The sequence below is a fragment of the Chiloscyllium punctatum genome, chromosome 42 (genome assembly GCF_047496795.1).
Source record: "Chiloscyllium punctatum isolate Juve2018m chromosome 42, sChiPun1.3, whole genome shotgun sequence".
NCBI lineage: Eukaryota > Metazoa > Chordata > Chondrichthyes > Orectolobiformes > Hemiscylliidae > Chiloscyllium > Chiloscyllium punctatum.
Window position 1 is genome coordinate 24752904 of NC_092780.1, and position 27891 is coordinate 24780794.

At 39.6% G+C, this 27891-nt stretch overlaps 1 protein-coding gene across 2 annotated transcripts in view; it reads right to left on the bottom strand.

The window, feature by feature from the left end:
- itga3b (integrin, alpha 3b) overlaps positions 1–27891 on the bottom strand; it is a 165121-nt gene that overhangs the window by 76759 nt on the left and 60471 nt on the right. For both annotated transcript variants that reach the window (XM_072561670.1, XM_072561671.1), the window contains exons 2-3: positions 4533–4660; positions 2816–2895 (exon numbers count right to left, since the gene is read on the bottom strand). In XM_072561670.1, coding sequence (XP_072417771.1) covers positions 2816–2895; positions 4533–4660 — 208 coding nt within the window. The remainder of the gene's footprint in view (positions 1–2815; positions 2896–4532; positions 4661–27891) is intronic.

The following is a 27891-nucleotide window of genomic DNA, read 5'->3' on the forward strand; positions in this document are numbered from 1 at the left end:
ACTCCCAACTCCTGTACTCAACACTCTGACCAATAAAGGAAAGCATACCAAACACCTTTTTCACTAATCATTTTAATCATAAATTTTAGTCATAAAGTTCATGGCCATCTCCAGAATTTGAACACAGAAATTAAAGTTGACACCACAGAGCATTGCTGAGGATGTGCTGAATTGTCTGAGATGCAGTTTTTTTGAATGAAAGAGTAAACCAACAACCTATAAGTCTGGTCTAGTGGGAAACAAACATTACAGTCGTAGAGATATAGAGTTGTATAGCATGGAAACAGATCCTTCAGTCCAACTCGTCCATGCCGATCAGATATCCTAATGTAGTCCCATTTGCCACCATTTGGCCTACATCCTACTTAAACCCTTCCTATTTATGTACCCATCCAGATGCCTTTTAAATGTTGCAATTCTACCAAATTGCACCACTTCTTCTGGCAGCTTATTCCACACGCGTGTCATCCTTTGCATGAAAATGCTGACCCGTAGGTCCCTTTTAAATCTTTCCCCTCTTCTTTTGGCTCTCTTTCAAAGAGCAGAAATGGTGATCTCCCAGACGATGTTGAAAAACTCAACATAATTGAAAGTTGCAGAAGGAATTTATTGCAACTTCATCTCAACCAATGACCAATTCCTGAATAGAAAATGGTATTTCCATTTATGTACATAAGAAGTGAGCAATGGCCCATTCTCAAAATATTTGTCAAAAAGCCAAACAATCCTCCATCTTTACAGATGCAACAGACAATGATTATAACCTTCCAGATTTCTTGAAACATCTAAGCAGGTCATTAGACCAGTATCTAATGATCAACATAATTCATAAGAGCAATTTAGGTTCTGTTCCAAATACAGTAAGGAACAGCCTTGCAGGGACACAGCTTCATTGTTCACCAGCATCGAGCATGCCCAAGAAATAAAAACTGTGAAGGCTGCAGAGTGAAGCTCCTTGTAATGATCCCATTGATTATCTCAGCGATGAGGCTTTTTGCATTTCCTACATGAACAGCCCTACATACTATGTCAAAGGGATGTCCACCTTCTGTAACCATGATTTGGAGATGCTGGTGTTGGACTGGGCTGTACAAAGTTACAAATCACACAACACCAGGTTATAGTCCAACAGGTTTAATTGGAAGCACTAGCTTTCGGAATACTGTTCCTTCATCAACCACCTGATGAAGGAGCAGTGCTCTGAAAGCTAGTGCTTCCAATTAAACCTGTTGGACTATAACCTGGTGTTGTATGATTTTTAACTTCAGTAACAATGGTTACCTTCAACAACCTTCAGTAAATGTTTCGGTATCCAGATTGTCAGAGCTTTTGTCACAGGTTGGGAGACACGCATCAAACCCAATGAAAATCCTGACATATAAACATTCAGGGAAGCTTCCCTGGAAAATTTAAATTCTAAAGAGCTGATTTCCAATGCCTGGAGCCTTGGTAAACCAACACTGAGCTGTCTCAGATGCCTAAAATGGATATGTAGGACCTAACTACATGCTTACTATGGAAATGGTAAGCTCGTTAATACTTAATATAATTCACAGGATGAGCAAGCATGGACAGGTCACTTCTGGCACTCACTCCCGCTCAACTGAATCCAACTACGCTCCTCCAATTACCTCTCACCCAACCAGACTACTGACTTACCTACTCACTAATCCACTCACTTACTGAAAGACTGCAGACCTTTACAAACTTACTGAATATCAGCTACAACTTGTGAAAAGTGGGTATGTCCTGCCTCCGTTTGTGCTGGACAGTCTTCTCTATGATTGCCTGCACTAACCGATCAGCTGGGATGGAAATTTCAGCTGCAAAATTGTCAAAGAAATCTTTAATGTTCATTGAAGTTGAGCAGAAGACCTGGGTCAATCTGTGCTGGCTCTTGAGTAACACTATTTCATGAATAATCATGGACTGAGAACTGAGTTAAATTTGCTTTAACAACTTTGGACTTTTATAAAGAATATTATAAGGCAATTCATTCCATCATTCTTGGATGGATTTAAAAAGCAGTTCTTAAATTGAAAATGGCAACCCACTGCACTGTCTAGTCCAACTGATTATTCCATTAACTTACTTATTTTTATTTGGTCATGGAATATGGGTGTCATTGGCTGGGCCAGCAATTATTGCTCTATGTAGCCGTAACACCATACTCTGCATTCTGTTCTACTACTCTGATGTACTCCTGTCTGGTTTGATTTGTCTGGTTAGCACGAGAAAAACAATACTTTTCACTATATCTCAATACAAGTGACAATAATAAATCAAATTTCAGAAGTCAGGTATGAGTCGAGAGCGTGGTGTTGGAAAAGCACAGCAGGTCAGGTGGTATCCGAGGAGCAGGAGAATCGGGGTAAGGATTTCCAGCACCACACCCTTGACTCTGATCTCCAGCATCTGCAGTCCCTACTTTCTCCTAGTCAAATATGCGCCTTATTCCAGGCTTATAAGCTGCATACCACAAATTATTCTCATTAAAAAGTATTGTCTGTCAATGTCAAGAAAAAAACAATACTCCCAATAATGTCTTCCTGTGTAACTTGCCATTGCTGACCAAGTCTGGATAAGAGGCATGACCCTGCAATCTTGAAGCACCCACAAAACAAAGTAACTTCTTTATCTCTGTACAGGTGCAATCCAACTTCTGCTCACCGACTCTCCTCAATGATAAATTCAGAATTTGGGACAAAATGCAGACAGAAATTGTGTCATAAGTCCACGGCTCCACATCTAACGCCAAATTTATGCTCAACGTGCGCTTACCTGCAGAAAAAAACAATTCAAAAAGTTGCCTTACCACCACCTTCCCACCAGGCCCTTGACTTGCCACAGTGACTCCAAGCCATTGGTCTTCCTTACTTTCAGTTTTTGCATCAGCTGTGGAAACAATGATATGGTGAAGATAAGATAATAGTTCACAAAGTGAAAACAGAAGATCATTCAGACATTACAACAGGATACATTCTGGGTGTTCAGAGAAGACAAATGATAAACCTCAGCCTACAAATATGCAACATAAGTATACAGCAGATATAAAATATATAGAGAGCATATTATAAATTATTACAATACAGTGGAACTTTGATTATCCAAATACCAAGTATATAAAAATCGGATTATCCGAAGGACATCTCGAGGTCCCAATTGAAACATTACATCAAAGGTGCGTTTCTAGTAGTGATCGCCTCATTTGTTTACAGTGATTAAACAGGCACTGCCTCCAAATGACTGACCTCTCGCCCTCTCTCTCCCCACACTTTCCCTGGTGTTCTGCAGAGGAGTGTAGGAGTGTACCCTAAACTCCCCCCCCCCCCCACCCCGCTTCTCCAGATAATAGACAATAGACAATAGATGCAGGAGTAGGCCATTCAGCCCTTCGAGCCTGCACCGCCATTCAATATGATCATGGCTGATCATTCCCAATCAGTATCCTGTTCCAGCCTTATCTCCATAACCCTTGACTCCACTATCTTTAAGTGGATAATCTGACCAACATTGTTCTATACAGGGCAGAGGTAGAACCTGTCAAAAAGTTGCAATAAAAAAATGTGTGTGTGTGTCTGCGTGCTATTTGGAGACTTATCTCACAAAAGCGGCAGCAGCAGCAGCAGTCTTATTGTTGGTGTCCAGTCCGGCTGCCCCAGAAAGGGGGTGGGGACAGTGTTGGACGGGGATGGGGTGGTGGGGGCAATGATGGACATGGATGGGGGTGGGAGGGGGCGGGGGTGCGGTGTTGGATGGTTGGAGGTGGGGGAAGGAGTCGGGGGTGGGGAGCAGTGTCAGGGGCAGGGGAGGTTTTGGGGCTGGGGCCAGGGGTGTGCTGGGGGCAGTGTCAGGGGAGGGCAGGGGGAGGTGTTGGACGGTTGACAGCTAAGTATTGAACACAACACTGGAAATGTTGGGGGCAGGGTCTCTCATGCTGTGTACTGCTGCAATCTCCTGAATGGGGGAGCAGACTTTAAAAACTCCGAGCCCCAGAGGAAAGGCATTTTATCGATTAACCGAATAATCGATTATCTGAACGAAATAGTGCCTGCCCATCTCACTTGGATAATCGAGTTTCCCCTGTATAGTTAGCTGGGACAAAAATGTGTAAACAGAATCTAGTACTTATTACAACATTGAAAACCATGTTCTTCAAACTGACCCCTGAGAATCAATTGCTTCTCCTGACACTAATATTTACAAGATTCCACCAAGAAAAATCTGGTTTGCATCTGCCCACTCATTCAGGATTTCCCTACAGAAATAGCCTGAAATTTTGATCATGTGAACTGGTTCAATGCTTCTGTCATGTAGCTTTCTTCTTACAGCCATAGAAATAACTCGGTTCATTTTGGGTGCAAATTATTGAAAAAGGATTCGTCTTGATGTGCATTTCTAATTTACTCATGCTCACTGCTGTAGCAAAGGCAGGTTTTATAAATGTAACCTTATTGTAGCATTGCCTTCCACTTCTGGTTGATCAAGTTAATTGTTTGATTTCATCATGGGTGAATAATATCTCAACTTACTTGGTTTCTCAAACTTGGCACGTTTACAGTCATTGGGACTTGATGATACAGTACAGTAGAATAAGGCTCCTGTGCGATTTGCCAGTTGACTCGGGGTACCTTCTGCCTGTGGAGCTCCAACTAGCAATCTGGGACAGAAAAAAAAGGTGAAAAATTGTGGTGATTAGCACTTGACTACAGCAGAAGAAAACACCATGATGACAGTACCAAAAGACAAGACCTATGCATCCAGTTTAAAACTGCTGACAATTCTGATGCTTGAAACTAGATCAGAAATTGACAAAAATATAATGAAAGACCCAAAATGTTTTTACAGGCAAAGAGCTTCTGAAGTGTGAGCAAATTTATAAATGTAGGAAATATTGTACACATCAAAATCCCACAAAAAAATTCCATAAATAACCTTTCTTTCTTACATATAGAAAATTATCACTGGTTGACAGCTAAGTATTGAACACAACACTAGAAGTACTACTTTGCCCTTCTTCAGAAAGGGATGCAAAATCTTTTAAATTCACGTTTGACGGAGCTTTAGTTTGACATGTTTTTCAAAATGAAGCCCCTCCGACAGTACAGCATTCCAGAAGCAGACCAATAATGTCTTCAGGTTTCAGGAGATAGGCTTGTATCTTCAGCTTTCTGACTCAAGAATAAGTGCACTACACTGAACTAAGCCTAACGCAATCCATACAAAATTGCTCTGCATGTACACTGAAACACTGAAAAAAAATCAGTTTAATCATGAGTGCTTCCCCATTATCTTCTCCATACTCCAATTCTCGAGAGTCCTCTACCACTGCGTGAGATAATTTGCAACATTCTCTACTTGCAAAAGAAAACGTTAGAATGAAAAGCCAGTCTGGTTAACGTCACTGTAACAGCTATTGTTTGTGGTGAAGTAAATTCACACGTAAAATATATAATATGATTCTGATCCTGTAAGCAGTTGCTCAGACTATTAAAACCATTTTTAATGTAGGTTTGTGGATTTCTTCGATTTCTCTTCATGAGTTCAGCTTTTCATTTTTAAAGTGGTGTTTTGAAAGTGAAGGGTAATTTTGCAAAGTTGCAAAAAGTGATGAAATATTAAAATACAAACTTTCGCAACTCACATTCACCTAATTTGAAGATAATATTACTGGTCAAATAATTCTATTTGACCAAATATTAGCAATTACATCAGCCAGATTTGAACATGTTCAGTGGAAATTGATGCTCATATTTTGTACTTGGAAATGTTACTTCTTTGCAGAAGAAGGGGAAAAGGAATTCTCACTGTACATTCAATCTTAGATCAAGTTTCTCTCTAATGGTTACAGAAAACCAATAGTGACGATCACACCTACATTTGCAGCTTTGTGACAGGACACTATGTAATGTTATTATCAATGGGTTCTACAAACAACTCGAACATATGAAACCTTATAACAAATGTTATTCTTGACAATAAGCTTATATTTAATTTTGTCTATAATGCTTAGGACTGTATTGATTATATTAGGCTGACTTCTTTTTTAAAATATAAACCATTGTTTATTGAAAGATAAATGCAGAATAGCTTCCAAATACTAAACAAATTTGAATGTTGGTCCATTTTTGGATTTCTAGGTTGGCAGTTGAAGTTTATTGCCCCGAAGTTCATGATGACAAAGTCCCATAAGAGCAATTAAAATATATTGTATTTTTCCTATCAAACATTAATGAGAGTAAACGGTCAGGCAATATCAAAGCAGCATAAACACAGAGCACTCTGACATCTGAAATTGATAGGATATTAATAATACAATATTTTTATAACTAACTATACTAGGCCAGTATTAGCTCCAGAGGTTGTGAGTAGGTACTTAGTACAGAAAGCATAGTGCTTGCAGATAATGAAAATCCTGAAGTGGGAATCATTTTCTTTGGCACAGGTTCACTCCTTGCTGATTTATGGGACAATATAGCCCATCGGAAGGCGAAAGGGTGGAAGTGGAGGTATGGTAGAGGTGATGAATTTTTTAAAAAAGGAAGCAATGCAACTGTTGCATATCAAATTGCCCAAGTCAGCTTGTAAGACCCCAACCTCACCTTCCAGTAAAAACAATCACAAAAGATAGGATGAAAAAATTGAAACCATCTTAAAATGTTAATTTTACATTGGAAAACGTATACTGGAACAGCACAGTGCTGTAAACCCTGTAAGCAAAGGTTTTATTGTAGAGTCAAAGAATCATACAGCATTGAAACAGACCCTTCAGTCCAACTCGTCCATGCTGACCAATTTTTCCAAACTAAACCAGTCCTACAAGCCTGCATTTGGCCCATAATCCTCCAAAACTTTCCTATCCATGTACCTGTCAAAATGTCTTTTAAAAGTTATAACTGTGCCTACATCTACTACTCCCTCTGGCAATTCATTCCACATATGAATCACCCTCTGTGTGAAAGAGTTGTTAGAAGTCCTCAGTCAAGTCAAAGCAGACAGCTTTCAGCCAGGGAGGGGTCTGGCACAGCAAGTCAAGGTCAGCCTTGGTTATTTAAAGTACAGGATTGAAAATATTTGGTTTTCAAGTAAAACTGATTTTGGCAATGTCCATGCTAAAGCTATGCCCCAATATTGACAGGATTCAGATTTGCAAGAATGATTCTTCCAGTTCCTTAACAGAGCCGAAATGAACATAGTGGGCTCAATAATTTCTGGCATCTGTGTTGTAAAGGTTTATTCTTTCAGTTGGGTAGTGTAAACACATGGGGTTAGGATAGATGTGAGAGACATTAAAAAAGAAAATACACCAGTAAATTAAAAATGAAGAATCAGTACACTTTACCAGCATGTACCTCTGAGAGGATCAAAAGCACTGCATGTGTAATATTACAACCAGACATTTACTTGAGGCGCTGACTCGAGCACATTTACTTGAGCACAGGACTAGAATAGTGACTTGTGATAATATATAGAATTTATGTAATATCCTTGCTCTTCCTTAATTTTTGCATTTACATATGCTATTGCAGGTAGACAACCCTTTATCCAAAATCCCAAAATCCAAACAGCTCCAAAATCCAAAGTTTTTTGTGAAGTTTTTATCTCATTAACAAGGTTATTTGGTGTACAAACAGTTAACTCAACTCCACACCCACTCGATGCATGTCACTCAGATGTCATGTGGGTGGGCGTGGCCCAGCACTGCAGGTCTCAAGTCTGTCTCAGGGTCCATTACTCACTGTGAGTCTTCTGCTCGGTAAGATTTCTTAAAATTTCACCATTGAACTGTCACTTATTTTGAAATTCGAATAATTCTGAATTCCGAAAACCATCTGGTCCCAAACGTTTCTGATAAAGGATTGTGTACCTATACTTCTAAACTAATTAACTTCTGGATGCATTTTGTCATCATTTTAGTCCTTTGATTACAAAGAGAAGTGTTTTTCTAAAATAAAAACAATTGTATATCCTTTTCTATTCACTTACAGGATGTGGGTCTCACCAGTGACATTTCCTTGAAAGTCAACCACATTGCTGCAATTCTAGGCTGGACTGGGTAAGGACAGCAGACTTCCTTCCCCAAGGGGCCTGAATGAGCTAGATGGGTTTTTATGGCAATCAACGTGATCTTGGGATTTTGGAACCTGTCAGTTTTCAAGGAAGAAAAGAAAATTCAGAAAATCATAATTTAAGCCTGAAATGTTTTTTCCAGTGAATATGGGCTGCAGGAAAGTCATTTCATTTGCATTGGATTTAAAATCTCTTTTGTGCCTACCCCACTTACCAACATCAACACAGCCTGTTTAAAAAGATACTTTTAAAATGTCCAAATTTCCAATATTCGAAAAAAAAAGACCAATGCTGGCTTGTTGTATAAGGCCGAAAGGGCTAATGTGAGAAAGTGTTTAGGCACCATCTACGATGACAATATCAAATGGACCTGAGGGGAGAACAACTAAGGACCTCAGAGGAGAGGGATTTAACATGCAGTTCCTCCTCAGATTCTATGACAACTTCTATTTAATCTGTTTAACCTGTAATGATTTCTAACATGCAATAAGCTGCTATTTGTTTAATAAGGAGCCTCTTCTAGTTCGATGAGCAAGTGGTTTTCTTATACCACACTGATCCACACAGGTCTTGTTGATCCCTACACTTCGAGAGAGTTGCCACCGCAAAATTCACCAATGGTGAGGTGAAGACTCTGGTGAACTGCACAAACCGTATTCTGAAATAATTGAGAAAAAAAAGTCACTCTTAGAAATCTTAATAATAAATAGACACCTTGATCTTCACTGGAATGAACCTGTTTAAAAGGCAGCACCTGACAGTCACCTCAGGCACATCCTCTCCATTCCAAGCATCTGTACAGTGACACCTGGATCAACATAAGAGATTTAAACTATGCAGTCTGTAGTCTAAAATCTTCTTGCTGCCTCGTCTTCAAGAAATATTGTGCCTTGCACATCTCTTGTTCCTAGGTCTTTCTACTTGTTTTATCAACATAAAATCAATTAATAGATTCATATAGTCATACAGCACAGAATCAGACCCTTCAGTACAAGATCCTTTTCAGTGAATACGATAGACTGCAATACCAGGTCCTGGTTAAGTATGGAGACCAGTTGCAGTGGGAGAAGCTGAAAGACTACGCATGTTAGTATTGCCATGGCACCAATGGCATGTTAACACACCTCGACTGTACTATTCCATACAAAGCTCCCATTAAAAAACAGTGAGTAATATAATGAGGGATTCTATAACATATATTTGATAATAAATCAAGGTTATATCTGATGTTTATTTACTTCAGCACCATTTTACAATACATGAAGTGCACTATCAAAAACGTACAGAGGACAAGATCTTTTTAAAACTCTTCGATGTAGCTTTAGATGTCAAAATAACTGCTCTCAGATGTAGCTCATGCTATAGATTGCATTATTTATTAACTCACACTTCACAGTTTACATTGGTTTTAGAATTGTGGAGGAGTAATTGTAGACTACAGTATATTTATGGTACCCATGAGGTTTCTAAACTGTGGCAAAATGTTTCATTTCTACACGAGGGAAATCAACAGCTGGTTTACTTCTTATTCCAGTTTTAATGAATATTTCATGGCCTGTGATTAATAATATTTAAATGAAAACACACTCCCTGAAGAAACAAAACCAGGATTTGATTTGTAGATTACTCTTGCAGCCAAGATTTATGAACGATGATTGTATTGTAGCATCTTTGCAGAAACAACAAGGTAAGTGTTTCACCTGTTTTTTTAAAAATGCTGAGAAAGGAGTTCTCCCATTTCATCACAATGATATCAGCAGTACAATTACAACCAGTACTAAATCACTGTTGCACTTTGGTTCGTTCCTACTTTTACTCATTTTTGGCACGTTGGTTCACTTTGTGGGAATCAAAAAGTCCACACACATTCATGTCATCAGTCATCATATGGGAGTCACAACAGCAAGTATTAACAAGCTACTCGGTTATGGTAGGTTGTAACCAAGTATAAACTCAGCTTCATCAAGTAAAGGCAAAGTCATCATCTCCTACCTGATCATAAGGCTATCTCTCATTAGAAAGAGACAACTGGTGGTAGTTTAATCTGAGGCAAATAAAAAGGTTGAGAAAGAGAGTCTTTCATGGTAACCTCAGCCATTTCAGGAATTGAACCCATGCCATTGGTATCACTGACCAGGATGCAGCCAACTAAGCGAACTAATCTGATGTAACCGCATTTGTACACCTGTTGATTTTCATTCATGGGCTGTGGGTTTCATTGGGTAGCATTTATTGACCATCCCTAGTTTCCCTTGAGAAGGTGGTCAAAAAGTGTGGCACTGAAAAGCACAGCAGGTCAGGCAGCATCCAAGGAGCAGGAGAGTCAACGTTTTGGGCATAAGTTCTTCCTTCATCAGGAATGCAGTAGTGAGTTGTTTTGCTGAACTGCTGCAGTTTGTTTAGTTTAGTCCCACAACGCCATTAGGAAGGGAGTTCCAGGACTTTGACCCAGCAGCACAGAAGGAACAAGAATGTGTTTCTAAGAGAGGATGGTGAGTGACTCAGAGAAGAACCTGCATGTGGTCCCATGTATCTGCTGCCTTTGTCCATCAAAATGAGACAAGTGTGTGGTCTAGGGAGTCTTGGTGTCTTGTCCACTAGGCTTTTTCAATGCAGAGTTGACTTCCTTCACTGGTTCTCTCCTCACACTACCAGCTCAGTCAGGATGCAGGCAGCATTCTCACTAGAACTCCTGCAGACAATCAGTTAACTCCGCATAGAACAGTGACTGATCATGCGAACTTCCTAAAACGCATGCCTTCACACACAAGGACATTAAGCAACAGAGGATGCAAACATTTGATTTCAATTCTTCACATCAATGAAAAGACAGATTTTTAGATTTAGGACAGTTTGTCTAAATAATAATTACAGCTTGTGATGTGTGAAATTTCTTCAGCTTTGAATCCAATTTGAACCACATTTTACAAGTAAAAGAATGACTGGACATTTTTGATTATGCAGATTATTAATTTCTCAATGTTCAATGTCTAAACAGCTTTGTTCCTTGAAATAAAACAATGTACGCACAAACAAGGCTTCCAGTAAACTTTCATGTTGAAGAACTACAATCACCTCAGGCTCAATTCAAACAATCTCCTAAAACATCCAATTAATTTCCTGTCAGGAACCCAGCTTGCTAGTATATTGCATGCAGGTCAGAGATCACAGTTGGGAGTAAGATTAAATTTGCTGCACAATGTGTCCCTCGTGTATTTTGCTTCTAATACACTATCCTGTGATATGGGTGCCTTGTTTTGTCCCCTGAAAACTCAGTGCTTGATTAAATTGCTGCATTCCACAGAAAATGGAACAGTACTTCAAGGATATGATGGTTAAATTCTCTGACCAAAATTCAGCTGAATAGATTTTTTAAAAGTATTAAACAGTGAACAGCCAGATAACATTTAACACACACTCATAGGATGAGTGTGAAAATATGAGTTAAATTGATCTATCCAAAATTTTGAACAGTGTGTCCTTTCTTAAGACTCCATGGTTTTCAATTCCCTCTCTCCAAATATGTTGTTCCAGCCAACCCCTTTAAATGGTTCTTTTTCATGTAGTGAAAGTAGCAGCATGTAATAGACTGATGGCAGGGGACATCAATTATGGCAATACCATGTTGTCACAAGGTGTCTTTAACATATTCATCTTTTAATCCAGAACTCAGGATCATTTATCTTTCTGAATTAGTGGCTTCTTGAAAGATGAGGATCAAAATATGAGCTTGAAAATCTGAATCCTCACTCACAAACCCATCATAGAAACAAGCGTCAATGAAAATACCTGGCTTTGCAATGAGGAAAACAAGATAATTATAATCGTGAATCATAGCAGCTTTCCCAAACAAAGCATGAATCAGAATTTCCCGCTCAAATGAAAATATTCTTTTCTGACAACAGCCCAATTAACTATTTTTAAAATGGTCTGCTGCCAGTACAGGTGGGAGAGAAGTGGTGACTCCCTTGCTCCTTTTTAATTGCCTCTACCCTCACTGGGCAAAATAAAAATTGACTCCCTTTCAAAGTATCCAATTCCACACCCTTTGCACAATTTTAAAAAAAAACTCTGGACATCTGAGCAGGTGTTTTCAGCTGCTGAGGTTGGCAAACACTGCAAAATTAAACAAAACATTGAGACAGTAATTTAATATTACATACAGACTCCCTGCATTGTGTTATATGACTTTGAGGGACACAGAGTTGATACACATACTTTTATATCTGAGTAAGAGTTAAATGTCCGCATTCAGGCTTCTATGTTCTTGCTTTCTGTTAAATGCTCTGCATTCAAAAGTTACAAATAAATCGCACTTTGAACTTGAAATCCTGGAGCTTCAATGAGAGCTTGCTGCTCTGCAGGTAGCTGACAGACTGATATATTATTACAGCAAATGACTGCAGTCCAGCAGTGCCAGACAGTGCAAAACCCCAAATGAACATGCACAAGACAATAAATTCCCATCTCTTCACTAATACTGTCACAAATTGGCACTTTCTGTTCAGCTTCAATTGCAAATAATCTCAAGATAGGCAGCAAAAGCCCTCTTAAATATGTAAAAGGACAAGAGAAGCCAAAGTGAATGTCGGCACCTTTGGGAATGAGAGTAGGGAAATAATGATGGGCAACTGGGAAATGACAGAGTAGTTAAATGAATACTTTACATCAGTCTTCACAGTAGAAGACACTAACAGCATTACTAATTACTAAACACTTAAGGGACAAAAGGGGGAGAGGAAATAAATGCAATAACTATCACTGGAGAAAAAAAGTCCTGGAAAAACTAATAAAGACTGATAAGTCGCCTGGAGTTGATGGGATTCATTTTAGGATATTGCAAAAACTACCACAGAGATATTGGATGCACCAACAGTAATTTTCCAGGAATCTTTAGATTCTGGAAAAGTCCAAGAGGATTGGAAATCTGCTAATCAAACACCTTATTTAAAAAGAGAAGGAGACCAAAACAGGTATTTATAGGCAGTTAACTAAATTCCCATTGTTGGGAAAATATTCAAGTCTATTATACAGGATGAAATAGCAAAGCACTTAGAAATGCATATTATGATCAAGCAAAGTAAGAATGGCTTTGTGAAGCAGAAATCATACTAGAAAGCTTTATTAGAATTCTTTGAGGAGGTAACCAGCAGGACAATAAAGGGGAAGCAATTCCTATGACTTACTTGAATTCTTAGAAAGCATTTGATAGTTTTACCACACATTAGACTACACAATAAGAGCCCATAGTGTTGGGAATAATACATTATCATGGATAGAGAATTGGCTAAATAATAGAAGACAGACAGTTGGGATAAGCAGGGCATTTTCAAGATGGTAACCTGTAACTATTAACATGCCATAAAATATATTAATGACTTTGAAGAGTAAAGTCAATTTATAGCCAAGTTTGCTATTAATAAAAATAGATTGAAAGGCAAATAGTGAGGATGACAATAAGAGTCTGTAGTGTGATATAGATGGGTTAGGAGTCTGGGCAAAAACTAGGCAGCTGGAATATAATGTGTGGAATATGAAGTTATGCAGTTTGGCAAGAGAAATAGAGGAGCTGAATTTTACTTAAATGGAGAAAGGCAGCAGAAAGCTACCAAACAGAAAGATTTTAGAGTCTTCATTCATGAATCATAAAAAGCTCGCATCCAAGTTCAGTGAGTAACAGGAAAGGTAAGTGGAATGTTGGCTTTTATTTCAAAGGGAATGGAATAGAAAAGGATGTAGGTTTAGCTCAAAGTAAAAATCACACAACACCAGGTTATGGTCCAACAGGTTTAACTGGAAGCACACTAGCTTTCGGAGCGCCGCTCCTTCATCAGGTGGTTGTGCTTACAGACAAATTGACCACAGGATCATATGTATCCGTTGATGGGGGAATGCCGAACCAGAGGACACAGCTTAAAAATACGGGGTAGACCATTTAGGACAGAGATGAGGAGAAACTACTTCACCCAGAGAGTGGTGGCTGTGTGGAATGCTCTGCCCCAGAGGGCAGTGGAGGCCCAGTCTCTGGATTCATTTAAGAAAGAATTGGATAGAGCTCTTAAAGATAGTGGAGTCAAGGGGTATGGAGATAAGGCTGGAACAGGATACTGATTAGGAATGATCAGCCATGATCATATTGAATGGCGGTGCAGGCTCGAAGGGCAGAATGGCCTACTCCTGCATCTATTGTCTATTGTCTATTGTCTATTGTCTATTATCAATGATGGAGCAGACGTGATGGGTTGAATGGCCTACACTTTCTCCTATGATCTTGTGGTCAATTTATCTGTAACCACACCGAGGCTTGATTAATAACACACTGCATAATCAAATATCAACCAATTGAATACTACACCCTACACAGAATAAATTTCCAGAAGCCATTTTAATAACATCTCTGTGACCATTACTTGAACGTGATCCTTTTAAAAGATTTAAGATGCAGGAATGATCCTGCTGACACAAGAGCAATAAATAAAAGCCATCTTACCAATGCCTTTCTGTAGAGGACTGAAGTTTACCAGGAATTGGATATAAGGTCTTCAAAGTCTTAACATTGTTCATGAACACTGACATTTAATTTTCTTGTAGCCACAAGTACTAGCTGTCCTCAATATATTTCAGCTCAGTTCCTGTAAGTCTATCTCAAAAATCTTTTCAATTTGTTTTTGCAGAAACAACTCAGGACTAATAAATTTGTTCATCAGATTTAAGATACATATTTTATACATAATACATAGGCTATTGTGCGGAATAGTTAAACGTTGTCTTCGATAATGACCTGCAACAATGAAATGTCACGGTTACAATCGGGTAAGGATGATACACACAGGATCACATTCGTCACTTATAAAGGACCATAATGCAGCTCTTCTATCCAATAGATATTTATTTTTACAGGAGTTTGCCAAATTGGTAGTGCATCAATCAGGAGCATAAAGGCGTGAGCAATATGTTTATACTATTTGTTTTTCAAGGTTGAGCTTTACTATTTTTAGCACAAATGCTAAGACATAACATAGCTTTTCACAGAACATTTATTTTTCACAATTCAGCAACTTATCACCACAGTACAAAATGTATTTCTCAGTGCAACAACTAAGGTCACTAATTTATAACTTACTTTAAGATCTTTGTACTGTGCACAGAAAAATCCATTAGGATAATTAAACTAATGTAATGATTATCCAAATGGATGTACTACCTTAAAAGGAGGGACGTGGCTCAATAATGATTAATTGCCAATAAGACTCGCTATTTAAACAATATCTGGAATTATAATTTACTAGGAATCAATGGATGTGTAATATTCTGCCCTTAACATACTTGTGACTCAAAGATATGCTCAATGCTCCAATGGATTTATTTCTTCCAAAATACAAATGTGACAGTGCACATTGCCAAACCACAGATTTACAGCTATTCATGATGTGCTGTCACTGCTGAGCAAAGTCCAATATCCAGTATATATATTTAGAGGGCATAAAACTCTTCAAAATGCTCTTATAGGGCAACCATTACTAGCAAGTCAGTATTCAAAGTACCATTTTTGTACGTCTTCTTTATATTTCCAGTTATGCTTCTAGTGCCATCTGCATAACAGTACACCTTTGTGGGAAAATTGAAACAAATCAGCAATATGTGTCCCAGCCATTTTTGCATTATAATTAGTTTTTAACAATATACACACTAACATATCATCAACAGAAAGAAGAGGGCATCATCCTCCCAATTCCAAACTAGCTTCTTTGGCAGACCTTCTTCATTGAAGGGTGAGAATGAGGATAACATTTGAAGAATGGTTACAAGTAATTTTCTAGTTAGATTAGATTCCCTACAGTGTGGAAACAGGCCCTTCGGCCCAACAAATCCACACCGACCCTCCGAAGAGTAACACACCCAGACCCATTTCCCTCTGGATGATGCACCTAACACTATGGGCAATTTAGAATGGCCAATTCACCTGGCCTGCACATCTTTGGACTGTGAGAGGAAACTGGAGCACCCGGAGGAAACCCATGTAGACACGGGGAGAACGTGCAGACGCAACACAGACACTCACCCAAGGCTGGAATTGAACCTGGGTCCCTAGAGCTGTGAGGCAGCAATGCTAACCACTGAGCCACCGTGCTGCCCCAAGATCTGAAAACTAGGTTCTGAGAAGTTCTATGCTCTGATGAAGTAATCATCAATTGCATGTTAAAAACAAGAGTACCAGAAAGGAAACAGCAACATGATTTGCTTCAACACAATTTCCAACAGGTTAGTTGTGAATAAAAATAGATCAGCAATAAATGAGATATTACCAGCAAATATACATGCTATATTAATACTTTTGTAGAAGTATTTTGTTTTGGACAGCTGTCAGTGTTTAGCACCACTGCCTCACACTGCCAGGGAACCAGATTTCAATTCCACCCTTGGGTGACTGTCTGTGTGGAGTTTGCACATTCTCCCTGTGTCTGCATGGGTTTCCTCCAGGTGTTTTAGCTTCCTCCCACAATCCAGAGATGTGTAGGCTAGGTAGATTAGTGATGCTAAAAATTGCCCATAGTGTCCAGGGATATGCAAAATAGGTGGATTAGCCATGGGAGATGTGGGGTTAAAGGGTCAGGGGTGAAGGGGTGGTCTGGGTGGGATGCTCTTTAGAAGGTTGGTGTGGACACAATCAGTGGTCAGAGCATTGAGTATGGGAGTTGGGAGGACATGTTGCGGCTGTACAGGACATTGGTTAGGCCATTTTTTTCAATTTTGTGTGCGATTTTGGTCTCCCTCTTAATGGATGGATGTTGTGAAACTTGAAAGGGTTCAGAAAAGATTTACAAGGATGTTGCCAGGGTTGGAGGATTTGAGCCATAGGGAGAGGCTGAATAGGCTGGGGCTGTTTTCCCTGGAGTGTCGGAGGCTAAGGGGTGACCTTATAGAGATTCATAAAATCATGAGAGGCATGGATAGGGTAAATAGACATGGTCTTTTCCCTTGGATGGGGGAGTCCAGAACTAGAGGGCATAGGTTTAGGGTGAAAAGGTAAAGATTATAAAAGAGACTTAAGGGGCAACTCTTTCACGCAGAGGGTGGTACATATATGGAATGAGTTGCCAGAGGAAGTGGTGGAGGCTAGTACGATTTCAACAGTTAAAAAGCTTCTGGATGGGAAGATGAATAGGAAGGGTTTGGAGGGATATGGGCCAGGTGCTGGCAGGTGGGACTAGATTGGGTTGAAATATCTGGTCGGCGTGGATGAGTTGGACTGAAGGGTCTGTTTCCATGCTATACATCTCTATGACTCTATAACTAATACACTGTCTAAACCTCAAGTTCAGTTACTTGAACAATAGTTAATAAACATTAATAAGACTTGAGCATAATTGGGTAGATATCATTATCATCAAAAAATTCAATAAGGAACACAAGAGAACTTTGTTCAAATGTTTGGAACTTGCTACCACATAGAACAGTTGGTGTGAATGGTATTGATACACAGAAGGAAAAGGATGAGGGAGAAAAGAAAAGACATCTGATAGGGTGAGATGAACAAAGTTGGGAGAATGGTTTGTGGAGCATCAGCACCAGCGAAGATGGCTCGAGTGACTGAGCTACATCTCTTGTACATTTCATGTTTTTGTTATACTATAAAAACCTCATTAATAAAATTGTCCATCATTATTGCTCTAGTCTTTATTTTCATAAATTCCTGAATGCCAGTCAGATGAAATAAACTTGGGATAAAAACATTGATATTGTTAGATCAGAGTGTCACACAAAACAGTTGTTTGGCATTACATAAAAATGACGAGCCAGTTGCAATTTCCACTGAAAATGGTGTAAATTATAAACTGGATTTCCCTCTCAGCTGCCGAGGTGCAGACCTTGATGTCCACGTCGCCTATAGTCGACAAGAAGACACATTTTGGAAGACTTCCCTAGCAGCAATTTCTACCAGTCCCATATCTGACCCAGGATAATACCCTCTATAGCAGGGCAATAAGCAGTAATGCCCTTCAACCCTCTCAAAGAATCATCAGAAACAACCAGGGCTAGTATCTTGGAGACAGGACTGGGAACAAATTTTAAAAATACCACATAGCTGGTTGGGTAGCCAACCCTTCGACAGCCAATTGATCTTGCTACCAGATGCTATCTGTCTTGGCCTCTGGGTCACCAATTAAGTCTGTTTTTGAATTAATACTGCTGGTGCTGGGATATTTTACAAATGGTAGGCACCACCCCACCCACCGCTCTGCTGAGGCTGCAGCCTAGAATTATTGGACATGGTCTCCCAATGATTAGCTAGGAGACAAATAATGCCTTCGTTCCATCACTCCCATTTGGATACACTGGCTTGATAGCTCTGGCCACCAAGAATTTTAACTTGTACAATCCTGTAGTGAGATTTTGAGGAACAGTCACAGACACTGGCCTGCCTCAGCAGTGCTCAAGTCTCCCATTGAAGCTGACAACTAGATATCACTGAGGGACTTCTGCCTGAGTTTTCTATTTCACCAGTCTGCCTGCTGTCCTGAACTGGTCAGGGCTTCCAAAGCAGCTTCTTAATTGGCCACCTTTTGGGAAGACATAGAACAGCCAACAATGTCCACTTATGGGCTCCCATCAGTCGAGGCAAAACTCAGCTGCCAGTGTGCTAGCCAACATGTAGAAAGGAAATATATCATGCAAATCACTTTGATCTCTGTCAAAGATTTAAAGACAGGGCTGTTCAGACACAAGTAGAGGCAAAGAAAAAAACATTTTTTTATCTTTACTACATTTAATTTCTTTTGAAGAACTGAGACTCCAAACTTGTAAAATCAAGGCCAAAGAGGTGTTCAGAAGCGCTTAAACCTAATATTTTGTTAAAAACTTGATCTTTCTAACATTAAACCATCTTTCATGCAAGAATGGTGGATAATTACCTTACCATTAAATGTCAGTTCTGTGCAATGTTTGGATTTCCAAGTTTAACTACATGTAGACAGACAACAAAAGTTGTTGTGGTTCTGTTCACCGAGCTGGGAATTTGTGTTGCAAACATTTCGTCCCCTGTCTAGGTGACATCCTCAGTGCTTGGGAGCCTCCCGTGAAATGCTTGTGTGATGTTTCCTCCTGCATTTATAGTGGCTTGTCTCTGCCGCTTCCGGTTGTCAGTTCCAGCTGTCCGCTGCAGTGGCCGGTAGATTGGGTCTAGGTCGATGTGTTTGTTGATAGAATCTGTGGATGAGTGCCATGCCTCTAGGAATTCCCTGGCTGTTCTCTGTTTGGCTTGCCCTATAATGGTAGTGTTGTCCCAGTCGAATTCATGTTGCTTGTCATCTGCATGTGTGGCTACAAAGGATAGCTGGTCGTGTCGTTTCGTGGCTAGTTGGTGTTCATGGATGCGGATCGTTAGCTGTCTTCCTGTTTGTCCTATGTAGTGTTTTGTGCAGTCCTTGCATGGGATTTTGTACACTACATTGGTTTTGACAAGCAACATGAATTCCAATTCTTCTTTTTCAATTATTTATTGAGATTAGATGACCACAGTGTCACTAATGTTTCAGGACCACGGGGGGCCTGTCTGAGAAATGAATGGGAACCATCTTGATGGTATTGCTATTTGATGTTTACTATGGCCTGTGTACTAGCACACTATGTAACGCATATTTACCTCGAGTTGATTCTGAATGTTAAAAAAATATAAGTTGTAAACGCACTGTAGACTGTATTATCGTATTAACTGTGTGCAGTAAAGTTCACTGTTGTTTGTTCAAAACTGTGGAATCGTGTGACTTCAGTCCTCAGTAGGCTACCTGGGATCCCACAATCTGTCTACTTTAGGAAAAAACATTATTGGTCCCTAGCCAAATCATAACATAAATCTATCAATCTGGTCTGGGACCATAATAGCATGAAGCAAAACCAAACATGAACACAAATGAGGAGACAATGTAAATCAGGAGAAAACTTAAACAGATGTTGCATACACAGCTCAGGTCAACACATTCATTTGGACTTTTCTTTTACCATTTTCTTTATAAATAAGGGAGAAATTTAAAATAACGGAAAAGAGCATATGTAATTTTGCTGCATTGTTATTGCCAGTGACAATTTATGGGCTATCACCATAGTTAATCATGAAATCTCTGTGATTACTGTTAAAACAAAAAAAAACACAACTCATCTATGAATGCTTTTCATGTAATGGTAAATACTAACCGTTCATGGACTTGGCAATGTGTGATCTCAGTGCCACATGTTCAGCCTTTATGCCCTGAAGCAACTGTATACGGTAAATAAATATTAGCCTTTTAGCGTTGCCCAATTGAAGAAAATGAAAATGAAATTTAATATCTTTCTATCACTATTAAAACAAGATGTTGCAACATTAAGTGAGCATCATTTCTAAACACAATGTTTAACATTAATCAGTTTCTACAACTTGTCAATACAAGCAAGAAAGGGTGAACTTTAAGTATTTTTGACTTCATAAAATGTTCGGACAGAACACAATTTAAAATTAATTACAGAGAGGACATAGAAAATGTAGAATTGATTAAAGTGCAGCAGGTGGCTGTCTATTCCATAACACAAGAATCCTGTTGTTACACTTTACGACATCATCCAAATTTTAGGTTAACAGCATAGGTGCAGATTTTACTTTGGTAGGGACAATACAACTGACAGAATTCATCTTTATTATTCCATTGGAACTGACAGCAATGTCACGAATCTTTTCATGCACAGATGAACACAGCACCCCAGAAGGTTCTCACAGTGATTCTACGTTTCTGCGCAGGATGTGCTTTTGAGGTACCCCAGACATCAAGTCAACGGGAAAGCTTGTGAATTGATGAGAATGTCTATTCTGGGTCCAATAGTCTCACCTTTAAAATTCTTGGAAAATGTTACATCCTCATTGAATGACATTGGCTTTTCAACAATATGCCAACTTCACAATTACTGCCCAAGAAACTCACTAACTTTGAAAAGATAGATTTATGCTTGCAGAATGTCAGAATTCTCAATGATAAAAATATTTCAAGTTGATTTTAATTTCCATGTTCTTTGAATCATAGTCATTCATTTTGCTGTCTGCAAGTTTAAGTTGGATGTGAAGAATATTCGAGGCTTTTAAAATCCGCTGAATGCAAATGCTTGAATGTGATTAGCTCCTCACCTACTTACCACTGTATGCCCCTTTTCTTAGAGTAAGAGTTTCATGGAGATGTACAACACGAAAATAGACTCTTCAGTCCAACTCATCCATGCTGACCAGATATCCCAAATTAATCTAGTCCTATTTGCTAGTACTTGGCCCATATCCCTCTAAACCCTTCCTATTCATATACCCATCCAGATGCCTCACTTCCTCTGGCAGCTCATTCCATACATGCACCACCCTCTGTACGTTCTCTCTCTCTCTCTCTTTCTTTCTTACGGACCATGTGGTTTCTACCTTTGTCTCTTTTCCTCCTTTCTAACGTGCCACTGTTCTGAGCTTTTTCCCCCAAAGTTCCAAAACAATGCAACAGCTTATAAAACAGTAATTACTGCTCCTGGAATTCAAGGAAATCAGGCCCAACAGCTAAAATACCTCAAAAATGGAGCAACTTTTACAGCCACAATTTTATCCTGTCCTCCATCTTGGATTACCCAGAATCTTCTGGATTTATGTCTATTCTGCTGGCAGAGAGGGGTTAGCCAAACTTCAGAAATCACTCAAGTTTCAATATCCTGTGATTTCTATGGATAGTTATCTTCAAAGGACAGCAGTGACACTATTTTTTCATTACTCACTGTAAAATCCAGGCCAAGGGATTTCAGGGCAGTTTAAAACATATTGGGCGATTAAATAAAATGTTAAAGAGCAAAACTTTTTATGAATATGCCCACAGACAGATGGGCACAATCTTCGGAATTTACTCAAGTCATTGGCATCTATGAAGGAAATTGTTCTGGAGTTTATCCAACCCAGACTTTTTCCCACAATTTATTCTAGGAGATGTTAACTAAAATATTTCACAATAGGGTAATCTGTTAGATCCTTTATTTTTGGCTGCATTCCATCCACCTCTGAATACAAATGGCCTATGACCCCGTCTTCTTTCCTTACTAGGGTGTTATTTTACATTAGCTGTGCTTTTCTTTCTAGCCGATTGGAGTGCTCAAGCAAATGTTAATGCACATTTTTCAGTTTCTATTAGCTGCATCTCACTGGATTTTTTTTGTCTAAGTGTCACGCTCATCGAATTTCACACAGGTTTTCTCTCTGTGAGGCCTAGTGAGTTTTCTCATGGCATCTTAACAAATGTGCCTCATTAACCATCTACCTTGCCCCCATGGTACTGTTCACATCAAATTCTAGCCCAACTCTACAATTTACCCTACCCAGAAGAACTGGCCTCTCACCAGATATCCCTCAATAGACTGGCATCCTGGGCACTGTGCCATATTTAAAAGGTTACTGTGAACCCAGTTGAGCACTGCCATTCCAAAGCTGCCCTGCTTCATGTCAGACCAATTTTCAGCAATGTCAGCCAAGGGGAAACTGGCTCTTTATTTCTCTGACAAGGATCATGAGGTCTAGTGGAAGGACAGATAGAGGAGGAGAAGCTACCAGACTCTGCCAGAGCCAGGCCACTCAAACTCCTATAAGATTCCACCCTTGATACCAGAAACCAAAGCACTTCAACCTCACAATAAATCCAGGTTTTGCCAAAACAACAATCAAGTGTCTACTTCTCACTTGAAAGAAGAAACAAACAGTGGAATTAGCACAAAAGGCAACTCCTACAGATGCTGAAAATCTAAAATAAAAGCTGTAAACACTCAGTAGGTCAGGCAACTTCCATGGAGAAAATCTTAACACTCCAGCGTTTCTCCCCCAGATGTTGCCTGACCTGTTGAGTTGTTCCAGCTGTTTTTGTTCATAGCAGAATTATCAAATTCAACCCTAAGTCAGCCAAAGCAGCAATCTGCAAATGACTTTTAAGTTTATTCCAGCTTGAATTTAAAAGGCATCAACACAAAAGTACTAGCCATTTGGAGGATGTTATGGTTTGAAACTTCAAAATTGAATGCAATGTATAAGCTGAGCCCATTAAGTTATGTAAAGAAAATGTCAATAGACCAGGACTAGAAAAATAATGGTGAAAGAGAGAAAGATACATTTGAGGCTGGGGTAAGAAAATCAGACAGTAAGCAAAGAAATGGCAGCAAAAATAGTGACCTGGTGACTCAATGGTTAGAACTGCTGCCTCACAATGCCAGAGACCTGGGTTTGATTCCAGTCTTGGGTGACTGTCTTTGTGAAGTTTGCACATTCTCCCTCTGTCTGGGTGTTTCGGTTTCCTTCCACAGTCCAAAGATGTGTACTCTAGCCCAGTTAAATTGCCCATCGTGTGCAGGCTAGGAGGATTAGCTCTGGAAAATGTAGGGTTACAGGGACAGTGTGGGATGCTCTTTTGGAGGGTCGGTGTGGACTTGGTTGGCTGAATGGCCTGCTTCCTCACTGTAGGGAATCAATGAGCAAATTGAGTAGAGAGAAGTAAATTATAAATCAATACTCGAGCATTTACAAAAAATTACCTTCTATAAGTTAAAGAATATAAAACCCTCATAATATAAATATAATTCTACTGAAAGATTAAGTTATTTTATTGTATAACTAACTGAGCCTATCTCTTTAAGATTATAAAGTGTAATTGCTGTTAAGAAGTCACATCCTGAGCTTAGTTATAAAGCCAAAAATGGTCTGGGGTTACTTAGAGGGTAATTGCTTTTCTGTAGATTGGCAGCTAGTTTAAATCCTTGGCTATTCCTCAAGGTCACAGAAACCTACTGGAACCACTTGGCTACTTCTTTTACATTTATACAAACCTGAGCAGGTGTAACACTTGAAGTATGATGATCAGCTTCAAAATAGAGAATGAAAAATAAATGTTAACCGTCGAGAATCTGACTTGTGCAGTGGATTGGCAGTATTGTCCTGAAGCTGCCAAATGGGAGACATACTGTCTGGGGCTGGCATAATAATGAACAACTTGCTGAAGAATCTAACCAGCAGTTCAGCATGTCAAAACTCCTTTTGCATGCTAAAAGGGTCTTGAGCCGAAGAGAAAGATTTGTTTTGAGATCTGCAGCCTCTGGATCACCTATTTAAATGGGATGTTGAGCCACTTACAAGCCAAATTTTAAAAAGTCTGCACCTTGTGGTTGAAATTTTAGCAACTGCAGTTATGCCAACATCAGACTATAAGACCATAAGACATATGTGTGGAAGTAAGGCCATTCGGCCCATCGAGTACATTCTGCCATTTAATCATGGCTGATGGGCATTTCAACTTCACTTACCCGCAATTCTCCCTGTAGCCCTTAATTCCTTGAGAGATCAAGAATTTATCAATCTCTGCCTTGAAGACATTTAACTCCACTGCACTCTGTGGCAATGAGTTCAACAAGCCCACCACTCTCTGGCAGAAAAAATGCCCCCTCTAATTCTAAGGCTGTGCCCACGGATCCTAGACTCTTCGCCTAAGGGAAACAACGTCACTCCCAGATCCCTTTGTACTTCGGCTTTCTGAATTTTCTCACCGTTTAGAAAATAGTCCATGCCTGTATTCCTTTTTCCAAAGTGCAAAACCTCACACTTGCTCACTTTCAGTTTATTCAACCATTTCCTGGACCACTCTCCTAAACTGTCTAAATCTTTCTGCAAACAAATATCCTGAATTTGCACAACTGCAGAGAAACATTATAGAAATATAATGTGGGTTCCATAGTGTGGTGGTTATCACATCTGCTTTACATGCAGAAGGTCCTGGGTTCAAGCCCTAGTGGGGGCCATTACGCTAAAAAAGGGCAGCACGGTGGCACAATGGTTAGCACTGCTACCTCACAGCGCCAGAGACCGGGGTTCAATTCCCACCACAGGCGACTCTCTGTGTGGAGTTTGCACATTCCCCTTGTGTCTGCGTGGGTTTCCTCCAGGTGCTCTGGTTTCCTCCCACAATCAAAAAATGTGCAGGTTTGGTGAATTGGCCATGCTGAATTGCCTGTAGTGTTAGGTGAAGGAGTAAATGTAGGGAAATGGGTCTGGGTGGGTTGTGCTCCGGCGGGTCGGCGTGGACTTGTTGGGCCGAAGGACCTGTTTCCACATTGTAAGTAATCTAATCTAAAAAAAATAGTCAGACTGGTTATGCATGAGGACTGGTTGACATTTGTGTGAACACAGGCATGACAGTTGCAAGAAACATTTGATTATGATGTGAATTTATGATTTCAGAAACTGGCAAGGTCATTGGTGAGCTTGATGCTGAGCAACTGGACCACTGTAGATCACTCAGAGCAAGATAGTGTAAAATGATCAAAGTGCATTTCTAACATCTTCAGAATGGTGCATACCAACATATGAGGTAATCCATCAGTCACAGATTTAATACATACAAATGGAGCACGGCTGCTCTTCTATCCATGAGAGTAATGAATTGCGGCTGCTGCAACGCTGTCACTGAACCTTAATTTCTTTCCTGATCTATGCTCGAGGTAATAAAAACAGGATGCCGGAGATTTCCTTTACAGAGAGTGTATTCTAAGACACAGGGCGGAAATGACCTTTTCTCCGAAATGCAGATTTATAAATGACCCACTGTCTCCATCACAGGGTTTATTAACAGCAGAATGACTGAAATGAAGCTAGTCACCTGCAAGTCGTATTGGAAGCCTCCCAAGCAAACTGATTTCAAAAGTACAAAATTGGTCAGAAATTTATAATCAAAATGTGGAGGAGAAAAATGAACCAGTAAAACAGAGCTGGAGAAACACCCTTCCCCTTATTGTAAACCAATGGTACAGAATCTAAAAAACAAAAACTACATCAGGAACAAGGATGTTGAATTTTAAAGGCTCCATGCATATTTTGTATTTGGATCAACTTACCAATTTTGAAGAATGGAACATTCTGTAAGTTTACATCCAATGGTGCGGGGCAATTCTGCTCCGACACTACCCTAAAAACATGCCTAATCCAAAATATATCACCCATTAATGTTTCTATATAATACAGTATAAAATGAAATGTGGTGTTTAAAGGTAATGGGAATATATATTCCAATCAAGAAAAAGAGGTGATTGAATCGTAAAGATACTGAACAGTCTTGGCAATGTGAACATGCAAAGGATGTCTTTCTTGTGGTGCGTGCAGAATTAGGGAGCAATGCTTAAAAATTAGGGGTTGCCCTTTAAGGTCAAAATTCTTTTGCTGAGGGTTGTGTGACTTTGGAACAAGTTGTATTAATTTGTGTCTTCATATATATTTGGAACATAACACAACCAATAACATTATATCACAATGATCCTTTCGGTCCCCAATGTGCATTCAGTCCCCAGCTCAGACTGGACATCAATATTGCTGCTGTAATTGGCAATGAGAGCGATGGGGCTCATATGATCACTTACTATTTTATAACTTTTGGAAACAAAGACTATTTGCAAGCATTCTGGAGCTGGTGAGATAAGGGGGAGCAATGAGGGAAATCAAAACTCTAGCCTTTGATTGGCTATTGTTTTAAAAAATGTTTTTCTAAGAAACAGGACTGAATGATCCCTGAACCTCAGTTTGACACACAATTGAGCCATTTGTCTCCTGTCAAATGCTCCAAAGTCTTTTGTACAGTAGATGAGACAAAATGGTTTGATTTCAAAGCTTTGTGTCCAGTTGTTTTATGTTGCTTTGAAAAGTCAGCAAAGCCTCAGCAGTAAAAAGATGACACTTACCAAAATCATGTCACAAGAAAATGGTTTAAAATTCCTTGAGCGTGTCAGCTGTACTTCAGTGATGCCACTCACATTAAGAAAAGCATGTGGGTTCATGCAGGTGGCACGGTGGCACAGTGGTTAGCACTGCTGCCTCACAGTGCTAGAGACCCGGGTTCAATTCCCGACTCAGGCCACTGACTGTGTGAAGTTTGCACGTTCTCCCTGTGTCTGCGTGGGTTTCCTCCGGATGCTCCAGTTTCCTCCCACAGTCCAAAGATGTGCAGGCCAGGTGAATTGGCCATGCTAAATTGCCTGTCGTGTTGGGTAAATGTAGGGGAATGAGTGGGTTGTGGGTTGGTGTGGACTTGTTGGGCCGAAGGGCCTGTTTCCACACTGTAAGTAATCTAACCTAATCATGCCGGTTTCCAGAGATTTGCACACATAATCTAGGCTGACATTTTAGGTCTAAAGATGATCTTTGGATGAGATATTAGATAGAGGCTCTGTGGACTTCTGAAAGTTAACATAAAAATTCATTTGGATTTTTTTCTTTATTCTTCCATGAGATGTGAGCATCAGTGAAAAGACCAGCACTTACTGCTCATCCTCAACTGCCCTTGAACTGACTGGGTTAGGGTAGCAGAATTCTCTAATGGGTGGATAGGTTGGTCTCCGCCTCTCCTGCCCCACCATACAATTATGGAGTGGTCAGGACAGGCCAGTGGGGAATCCAAGAACGTTATGGGACCCTCCCTCATCCCAACTACAAAAGTAACCAAAGATGGTTTTAAGTTTCAGCCCTTTGCAACACTCTTGAGTGTGTGGGAGGCATCATATAAATACAAGATTTTCTTTCCTGTTTTATTGTAACTGAATATCCTCTCAAATGAGTAAGATGAAAAGAACAGTAAGATGCAAGTTAATTATTCTATTTATCTTCAACAGAGATGTTGGGCATTAGTCAAGAATGGTGAAGGAGTGAAAGAGCAGTGTGGCTTGAAGAGTACATCAGAAACCTATCTCACAATAGCATTTGTTATTGGAAATAAATTGAGCTGCAAGTCATATACAAGATGCATGCTAACAAAC